The sequence below is a fragment of the Aegilops tauschii genome, chromosome 2, assembly GCF_002575655.3.
Source record: "Aegilops tauschii subsp. strangulata cultivar AL8/78 chromosome 2, Aet v6.0, whole genome shotgun sequence".
Classification (NCBI taxonomy): domain Eukaryota; kingdom Viridiplantae; phylum Streptophyta; class Magnoliopsida; order Poales; family Poaceae; genus Aegilops; species Aegilops tauschii.
The window spans coordinates 575,361,755-575,371,564 of NC_053036.3; the positions used below are offsets into that span (position 1 = coordinate 575,361,755).

The 9,810-nt window shown below is 49.2% G+C and overlaps 3 protein-coding genes across 3 annotated transcripts; 1 reads left to right on the plus strand and 2 right to left on the minus strand.

Annotated features, from left to right (window-relative positions):
• Positions 1 to 2,360: 2,360 nt before the first annotated feature.
• LOC109768453 (polygalacturonase inhibitor-like) lies at positions 2,361 to 3,389 on the minus strand. Its single transcript, XM_020327169.2, has one exon. It carries the CDS (start codon positions 3,387 to 3,389, stop codon positions 2,361 to 2,363), a length of 1,029 nt encoding a protein of 342 aa, XP_020182758.1.
• Positions 3,390 to 5,716: 2,327 nt separating this feature from the next.
• LOC109768448 (uncharacterized) lies at positions 5,717 to 6,190 on the plus strand. The gene has a single exon (XM_020327165.1). The coding sequence runs from the start codon at positions 5,717 to 5,719 to the stop codon at positions 6,188 to 6,190; it is 474 nt and encodes a 157-aa protein (XP_020182754.1).
• Positions 6,191 to 7,295: 1,105 nt separating this feature from the next.
• LOC109768454 (leucine-rich repeat protein FLOR 1-like) lies at positions 7,296 to 8,327 on the minus strand. Its single transcript, XM_020327170.2, has one exon. The coding sequence runs from the start codon at positions 8,325 to 8,327 to the stop codon at positions 7,296 to 7,298; it is 1,032 nt and encodes a 343-aa protein (XP_020182759.1).
• Between the last annotated feature and the right edge of the window lie 1,483 nt (positions 8,328 to 9,810).

The window sequence follows — 9,810 nt, forward strand, 5'->3', positions numbered from 1 at the left end:
GGATTACCAGTGGATAAAAACAGAATTGGTAATAAACATTGGAAACCTCCTAAAAGCAAAGTGGAGAGAAAATGTGAAACTTGGCAAGGCAGATTACTTGCCAGTGTGGGAAGGGTTACATTAATCCAATCTTCTTTAACTGGCATACCTTATTTTATGATGTCATTCTACGGGCTGCCCATTGGGGTGAACAAACGTATGGACTTTTTCAGAGCTAGGCTTTTATGGCAGGAAAATGACCAAAAGAAAAAGTATCATTTAGTCAAATGGTCTGAGGTGTGCAGGCCGAAGGATATGGGGGGTATGGGGATCCAAAACCTTCCCCATATGAATAAATCTTTGTTGTGTAAATGGTGGTGGAAACTATACACAACAGAGGGGTTGTGGCAGGATATCATTTTGAAAAAATATCTAGGAAATAAAAATCTTCGTAACATAACTGCCAAGCAGGGGGACTCCAAGTTCTGGAGGGAGATATTGAAACATAGAGATCATTTTACTTCTTTGTGTAAATTCACAATGGGAAATGGGGAAAAATCGTTTTTGGGAAGATTGGTGGATTGGATCTGCTCCACTTAGGAAAAACTTCCCTAGATTGTATAATATTTGTTTTGATAAGAAGAAAACAGTCAAGGAGATTTTGAATAATGGGATAGATAACATGCATTTCAGGAGAGCTCTGACAGGAGACTCAAGAGAACTTTGGGAACATATCAAAGAAGCTTGCAGTTCGGTGACTCTAAATGAAGATAAAGATAAAGTGAAATGGACACTGACAAAAAAAGGGTTTTATACTGTGAAATCCTTTTACAGACATTTGATAGAAAATGGTATTAAATACCCACACCTGTACATGTGGAAAACTAAAATGCCACCTAGAGTCAAAGTTTTTATGTGGTTGGCTCTTCCAAATAGCATTCTTACAAAAGATAATTTGCTTCGCAGGGGGTGGAAAGGTGATGAAAAATGTCCCTTCTGTGGGCATAAAGAAAGCATAAACCACCTCTTCATTTCCTGCTCTGTTGCTAGGTTACTATGGAACATTTTGAAATGTGCTTTCAATTTAAAAGGCATTCCAGAAGATCTAGACCTGGTAATGACAAACTGGGTTAAAACTTTTGGCAAATATGAGAGGGGCTTGGTTATGATAGGAATTTCTGCGATATGCTGGACTATTTGGAAATTAAGAAACAGTGTTGTATTTGATAACAACAGGGTAAATGACCCCTGTGTACCTGTTAATTTGCTTCTTAAAAATTTGCATGATTGGAATGTTTTGCAAAAAAACCCTGCAAGAAGTGAGATGATGGAGGCAGGAGTGAAACATGTCGGTGAGGTGGCTGGAGAAGTGTTTAAAGCAGCACATGGATGGCGCCTAGAGACTAGGAGAATTCTGGGGTGACCAGATCCAAACTCTTCGGGATCACTCCCTAGTGCTGCAAAAAAGATGGACGCTTCAACAAGCTGCATCAACTTACCTTCTGTTTTTCATCCTGCTCTTCGGCCTTTTGTTTCTCGGGGCAGAAATAAAAATGTATGATGATGGATACCTGTTTAGAGGAGGGCTGTCTATGTTGCCTCTTTGAACTACTTTCTGTTTCTAAAACTTCGTTCTACGCCAGGTGCTGGGACCTGTTCGAGCCCAGGCCTTAGATCTCTTGTGAGGTGCTGCTTTGGGGGCCAATATGGGAGGGGGGGGTGGCTTTCCCCCTCCCTCAATATCTAGCTCTTCGCAGAGATACGTTGTAGTAGCTTTATGTTTTTTTTTACTTCCTCTGTAAGGCATGGTGATTTCTCTTAATGGAAATCAAAGAGAGAGCTCTCTTTTATCAAAAAAAAGGTGTGTCTAAATATAAAAAATTGAAGGAGCAAAACAAAAAAATTCCACTAGTCTTGCTGGAGTTTGAGAATTCAGCAGCCTGTCAACTTGGGGTTCTCACTTGAAAATTCCAACAAGAAATAGCGTTGCAATGTAGCATCTGTATGCCTAATGCCAAATTTGTCAAGTATCATGAATCAGACTTGGAACGTAAAGAAACAGCAGGACAGAAGTGGAATGATCCATCATCCATGTTTTTATTTCACCCAAAACATGACGTCTGCTATTTTTTGAGAAAAAAAAGTGAATATGTTACTGGACCACCTTACTTGAGCATAACATGCGCAGACTAATCCTGCGATTTCACGTACATAGCTTAATGAAATACTATGTGTGAAGATGCACACTTGAGGACAGTAAGAAGCATTACCGTACTGAAGTGGGATGCTTTTATTATTCCTTAAAGAAGAAGTTGTAATTAATAATCATCCATTAGAATTAGATTACGGTTGGAGGAGCTAGTCGGCTGAGACGACGACGATCACTTGCAGGGTGGAAGTGGAGTCCCACAGAGTCCCTTGTTGTGCTGGAAGCAGTACCGATCAAACCGATCCATGTTGCCGCCGATGGGCACTCTGCCGCTGAGGCGGTTGTAGCTGACGTTCAAATACTGCAGTTTGGCCACCAACGGGGGGAGCGCACCGTAGACGTCGTCGTGGCTGATGTCCAACATGCCGAGCTGCGATGGCAGCGTCACGGCAGAGAGGTTGAAGCTGAAGGCATTGCGCGACAGGTCCAGGCTCTCCAGCGACTTGTTCAGGCCGAACAGGAGCAAGGCCTCGCCGGCGAGGGCGTTGTGCGACAAGTCGAGGCTCGAGAACCTCACGGCGGCGAAGTCGGCGGGGACGCCGCCGGTGAGGTTGTTATGGGAGAGGCTGAGGTAGGCCGTGTCGTTGGTCCTGCTGAGGAGGAGAGGCGGTATGGTTCCCGTGAGGCGGTTGCCGGCGAGGTCGAGGAAGGAGAGGTTGGGGACGTCGGCGAGCGACGCCGGGATGGGGCCCGTGAGCGAGTTGAAGGAGAGCCTGAGGTAGGTGAGCTTGGTGAGCCTCGACAGGAACGAGGGCACGGGGCCGGAGATGCCCGTGTAGGAGACGTCGACGAAGTTGAGGTTGGAAAGCCGGGCGAGGTCGCGCGGGATAGTGCCGTTCACGCCCGGCACGTGGATGAGGATGAGCTGCTGCAGCGCGGTGAGGCGGGCGACGGAGGCGCCGGGCAAGGGCCCGACGAGGCTGGCGTCGCGGAGGAAGGAGACGGCCACCACGCGGCGTAAGGTGTAGGGGGAGGCGGAGAGGTCGCAGAAGACGCTGATCCACTCGCAGCAGGGGTAGTCCGGAGTCCATGACTGGAAGTAGGAGGCGTTGCCGAAGCCTGCCTTGATGGCCAGCAGCGCGGCCTTGTCGCCGGCGTGGCATTCGTTCTTCGTCCGTGCTGCCGCGGCCGCAGCCGCTATTGTGGCGAGGAGCAGGACGAGTGCCACGGTGGCGCAGCGTCCGAGTGATGGGGCGCGCATCTTCATATCTTAATTTCTGAATGAATGGATATGGATGGCGAGTGAGATGATGATGTATATGTATACACTTGCAAGTTGCAAAGTTTGGTACTCAGAAACTAAGATGGGAAATCAGAAACTGCATGCAGGAGAAGGCACTACCTTAACCGTGGGTGCCTGCCTGCCTGCCTGTTTTCAGATTAATTTGTGCAGCTGCAGGCAATAATACGTGCGTGAATGAAGCACATTTTTGGAGTGAAATGAGATCTTGCAACATCCAACGGGCTTCGTTTCTTGCCTGCTGCCAATTTACGCACGTGGCGATGGTGACCTGGTGGTCCATTCAAGTCAACCAGTTGCTTCGCTGGTTGACCGGCCAGCTGTCTACTCTGACTCACGTGGGTGTGTTTGGTAATTAAGCATCTGAATTGTGCACTTGCTTATTATTTGCCACATTGTCTATTAGTAATATTTATTTTGAATGATTAATCTATTTCTTGGTAATACATATTCACAACTTTTTATTGGTTCATGCCTCCTGTACTCACACTGCATTTGTATTCGTAATTATAATGACATGCATGAAAGGAAACACAATTATTTGTATTTACAGATATAATGTCATGAAAACAGTCCAGACAAAAACTTTGTTTAATGTGTCATTTTTCCAGATCAACTTAAGAGTAGTGGCATGTGAGGCATGAAGTTCATATCAAATACGTAGCAAACAAGGAACTTTAAAAAAATTGATGGCTTGTAAGGCATCACATATCATCATCTTGAATTGTTTGAGGGAGTAAATTGAATCAGAATTTTATTTACAGGGCCAAACAGACAAATTGAATTATTGAGGGGAGTAAAATACTAGGCTTCTCACCGTGGCCTAGCCGGCCATGCTGCGCACTGCCCTCCATCGAGGCGTGACGCCGGACCAGGTCACATAAGCGAAGGCGACCAAGGTGCATGGAGGGAGACGGCGCTCACGGCGTGGAAGTGGGATGAGTTGGTCCAGCCGAATTTCGGGGGCTAGCTCGTCCCGCATCTGAGCAGCATATTTTCGCTCGGATCGTCCGCCACAGGAGAAATCCCCGGGCCTTGATGGTTTTAGTGGCACTTTTTTCAGAAGCTGCTGGCCCATTATCAGAGATGACATCATGGCAGTGTTCGATCAATTCTATCACCTGGCTGGTGGAGATCTAGCTTCACTAAACAAGGCAATGGTTGTGTTATTACCCAAGAAAGACGGAGGTTTGCACATCGCTGATTTTAGACATATTAGCCTCATCCATTCGGCGGCAAAGCTGATTTCTAAGATTCTCTCCATCAGACTAGCAGCTGTAATCCACACCATCATCTCCCCGGTGCAGCCAGCTTTCCTCAAAACCAAGTGCATCCATGACAATTACTTATTCGTGCAGAATAGTGTCAGGGCACTCCACCACCGCAAAACATCAGCACTACTCATGAAATTAGATATAGCCAAGGCATTTGACACCGTATCATGGGAGTACCTCCTCGAACTCCTTCAGAAACCGGGGTTCAGTGCCCGCTGGCGTGACTGGTTGGCCATGCTTCTAACCACCTCATCCTCCGCCGTCATGCTCAATGGCGTGGTCAGGGACAACATTGCGCACCGACGTGGCTTACGGCAGGGAGACCCCCTGTCACCTTTTCTCTTCGTCCTAGCCGTCGACCCGTTGCACCACCTGATCATGGCAGCGGTAGAGCAGCAACTGTTGGAACCAATTCCGTGCCATGACCTAAAGCACCGCGTCAGCCTCTAGGCCGATGACACGGTGATTTTCGTCAACCCCAAACAGCAAGAGGTTGACAACCTGATGAGCATCCCGCGAGACTTCGGTGCCGCGACGGGCCTGTGCATCAACCCCGACAAGTCTTCGATCGCCCCCATTTGGTGCGAAGAGATCAACATCCAGGAAGTCCTGCAGGGCTTCGGCAGATCGACCGTGGCCTTCCCGGATACCTGGGACTGCCAGTGACGCCGGGACACCTACGTCTCATTCACTTGCCATTCATCGTCGACCGAATCAAGGCACGGCTGGCAGGATGGAAAGGCAGGCTGATGCCGATCACGGGCAGGCGGGTGCTCGTCAGGTGCATGCTCAGCGCGATGCCAGCTTTTTCGCTCACCGGCCGTTCTGTGGGCGCCAAAGAAACTTTTCAAGGAAGTGGACAAATGCCAGAGGCGTTTCCTCTGTCGGAAGGACGAGGAGCTCATAGGGAGCAGCTGCAACATAAACTGGGCGACAGTGTGCTCGCCAACGGAGTACGGGGGTTTGGGTGTCCACGACCTCCAGCGTTTTAGCCGCGCGCTATGCCTTCGCTAGATGTGGATCGCCTGGCAACACATGGAGCGGCCCTGGGTGGGAACGGAGTTGCCCTGCGACAAGGATGACAGAGCCCTCTTCGCGACTGCAATGAGCGTCGCGATTGGCAATGAAAGGACTGCTTCCTTCTGGCACTCCTCCTGGACATGGTCTGGTACACTTGCCCAGCAGTTCTCCTCCCTACTCAAGCATTCGCGGAGAAAGAACAGGATGGTTAGGGAAGCGTTGACGGCGGACACATGGATTGCAGACCTTGCCCATGGTCAAACTCAAGACCTGCTGCCCGCGTTCCTTGCCATGCACAGAACCATTGCGAATACAGCAAGGGAGCTGGTGGACGACGCGGACGACACGATCACCTGGAGGAGTCTGGGAGATACTCTGCACGTTCAGCCTACACCATGCAATTCTTGGGAAGGGATGAATCAACACTCAACGGAGGCATCTGGAAGGTCTGGGCGCCCGGGAACATAGAGGTCTTCGCCTGGTTGATGTTCCAGAATATTATGGTGCAACGATAGATTGCAGCGGAGGGGGTGACCCAACGAATACTTTTGCCAGATGTGCGTCCGGAACCTGGAACCATCCAAACATCTGTTCCTGTGCTGCCCGAAGGTGCAGGAGACCTGGACAACACTAGGTCAGTGGTAGGGCTGCTCCTCGTTCTTGCCAAAGACCAAATGGCACCATTGTTCCACCACGGCAATTGCACATCAAATCTACGATGGCACGTATCCAAGGTGGAAGAAGGGGGCCAGATCCTTGTTGTTGCTCGCTTGCTAGGAGATATGACAAGAGCGAAACAAGTGCCCAAAGAAAACTGCCATCCACAAGGGATATCATCAGGAGAATCACCGATTCGATCAAGCTATGGAGGATAACTGGCACAAGATGCATTGAGAGCCCCTTCGAGGAGCCATCGTGAGAGATAAGCTCCAGAGAGCGAGAGGATTGATGGCTGTGGAAATCCTTGCAAAACCCTAGTGTTATTTCTGTTTCTGTTTTGATCCTAGGATCCACCCCCTTTGTATTCCCGTTGCTTTCGGCTAATGATCATGCAATGCCAGCAATTGCTGGATCTTTCAAAAAAAAATGCATCTGAATCAAACACCAAGAAAAATGGAATGGGTCTGTCCCGTCCGGGGACATAAAAAAAATGAGATCCATGGGCACTAGCACCCATGACATATTTTTATAGAAGAAGCCCACCCGGATGAGGAACCAAAAATTCGCTCCCGGCGGGATTCAAACTCTGGCCGTGTGACCCTTTCCCACTAGGCTACAGCCTAGTTCTCCGTCCGGGGACATCACTCAACCAAACACACCCATATTGGGCTGTGACCAGTACGTACGTCTGCTGTAGTGCTGTTGATCAGGCAACAGGAATTTCGATCTGTTATTGGACGGACCTTACTTGAGCACAACAAGCAGCCGACTGATGAAAACATGCAGGAAACAATAGTAGTAAGCCACAGGGATGCTACCCTTTATTTCTTATAATAATAAAAGTTGTAATTATCCATCCATCAGATATTCAGATTACAGCCGGACGTACGGGCTGGTCGAGTGGAGACGACGATCACTGCTTGCAGGGTGGAAGTGGGCTTCCACACAGCCCCTTGTTGTGCTGGAAGCAGGACTGATCAAACCAGGCCATGTTGCCACCGGCGGGCACCACGCCGCTGAGGCGATTGTAGCTCACGTTCAAATAATTCAGCATCATGTCGACCACCATTTCCGGGATGTCGCCGTAGATCTCGTTGTGGCTCAGCTCCAAGCTGTTGAGGCCCTCGGGCAGCTGCACGCCGGAGAGGTTGAAGCTGAAGGCATTGTGCGACAGGTCCAGGTTCAGCAGCGGCTTGTTGGCGCCCAACAGGAACGAGGCGTCGCCCTTGAAACCGTTGTATGACAGGTCGATGGTCCAGAAATTCACGGCGGCGAACTCGGCCGGGACGCTGCCGGTGAGCTTGTTGTGGGAGAGGTAGAGGTATGAGCCCTTCCTGAGGAGCTGAGGCGGTATCGTGCCCGTGAGGCGGTTATAGCCGAGGTCGAGGAAGTAGAGGTTGGGCATGTCCGCGAGCGACGCCGGGATGGAGCCCGTGAGCTTGTTGGAGGAGAGGCTGAGGTAGCTGAGCGCCGTGATCTCGGACAGGAACGACGGCACCGGGCCGGAGATGCCCGTGGAGATGATGTCGAGGAAGCTGAGGGTGGCGTTGAGGCGGGTGAGGTCGCGCGGGATGCTGCCGTTCACGCCGGGCACGTAGTTCAGCACGAGCTGCTGCAGCGCGGTGAGCCGGGCGATGGCGGTGCCGGGCAACGGGCCGGCGAGGCTGGCGTCGTTCACCAAGGACACGCCGACGACGCGGCGCGCGGTGTAGGGGGAGGCCGAGCCGTCACAGGAGACGTTGGCCCACTCGCAGCACGGGGTGTCGGGCGTCCATGAGTTGAAGTAGGAGGCGTTGCCGAAGGCGGATTTGATGGCCAGCAGCGCCGCCTTGTCGCCGGAGTGGCACTCGTCCTTCGTCCGTGCTGCCGCCGCCGCCGCCGCTGCGGCGAGGAGCACCACGGCGACCACGGTGGCGCAGTGCTCCACGAGTGATGAGGCGCGCATCTTGTCTTAATTTGTGAGTGAATGAACGAATGATGAGTGAGATGATACTGTCCTGGTTATGGAGAGTCCTCTCGTGCCATGCATATATGTACACGTACGACACGCTTGCAACTTGGAAAAAGTTACTTTGGTGCAAATTCACATGGGAAATCAAAAACTGCAGGAGAAGGCAATAACTACGTACGTACCCTAACCATGGGTGCCTGCCTGTGCAATGCGATCTTGCAAGTTGCAACTAGTACGTACCAATGGCCTTGGTTTATTGCCTGCTGCCAAATTTACGCACGTGCATGGTGATGGATGGTGACCTGGTCCATTCAAGTCAACCCGCTGCGTCGCTCGCTGATTGACTGACGGACCACTGTCTCACTCACATTGGCATTTGGTAATTAAGCACCATATATCACTTTTGGTAATTGCGAGCAGGGATTGGATCAATAAGTAAGTGGGTTCTTGCCGGCTTGCTGTCTCTTTCGATGGATTATATCGATCCTCCAATCCAAGGTAAAAACATGCATGCCGGCAATTCAAGTCTAGCTAGGTCATGCCTCGTGAGGAATTAGCTAAGCCGGCCCGATGCACATACAACAATAAGTGTGCAACGCCTGAAATCTAGGCGCTGCACGGTGTAGTGTGACGCCTAGATGCCGGGCGCTACACAAAAGGGTCAGCTAGGTAAAATTTTTACAAACATAATTCAATTTGTGAAATAGTTTGGTCCATAGGTCAGATTTGTCATTTCTGCCCATCATCTCATCAGTACCAGATATATCCCTTCATGCATGTTTGCGCGCTAACTGTTGAATATCACCGCATCCTTGTTCTAAGAGAAGAAGGGTCTCGAGCTAACTTCGGCGATGTCTTCCAGCTTGGTGTATCTTCTTTTGTATTTAGTAAATTCAAAGAAATTGAACAATGACTTTTTCGCCGGTTAGTCGAAAGACAAATAAAGGATGGACGTTTTATTTCAGTTATGAATGTTAGTACAATATATACGTATTTGCTAAAATAGGACCTAATATGGATGGCAGCTAATGTGAAAATCATGGAGAACACGTGTTGAAAATGGCTTAATGAAAAAAAATGAAGTTACTAACTAGTGCTACATATTTTTGGATGATCTTAAAATTGGAAATTATTGATTGTCACTATTTAAAGGTATTTTTCTGCCTTTTATGCTCACTTTGTTTCGTACGCAATTCCTCTATGGCTTGGCGGATGGTTATCCGCATCAAGGCAAGTTTTTTGGGTCATCATCATATGATCAAATAAATTCTCCATGTAAATATGAACAGTGGTAAATTTCATTGGGCCATCAGAATTTGCACCATGTTTGTCTGACTGTCTCCGTACAAACTGTAACAAATACTCTTGAACTGGCCCCCTATCAGCATGCACCACAAAATATATATATATCTATTTTACCAAAAAGATTTCGCCCCACTTTATATATAAAGCAACAACCAACAACAACTCGATACAA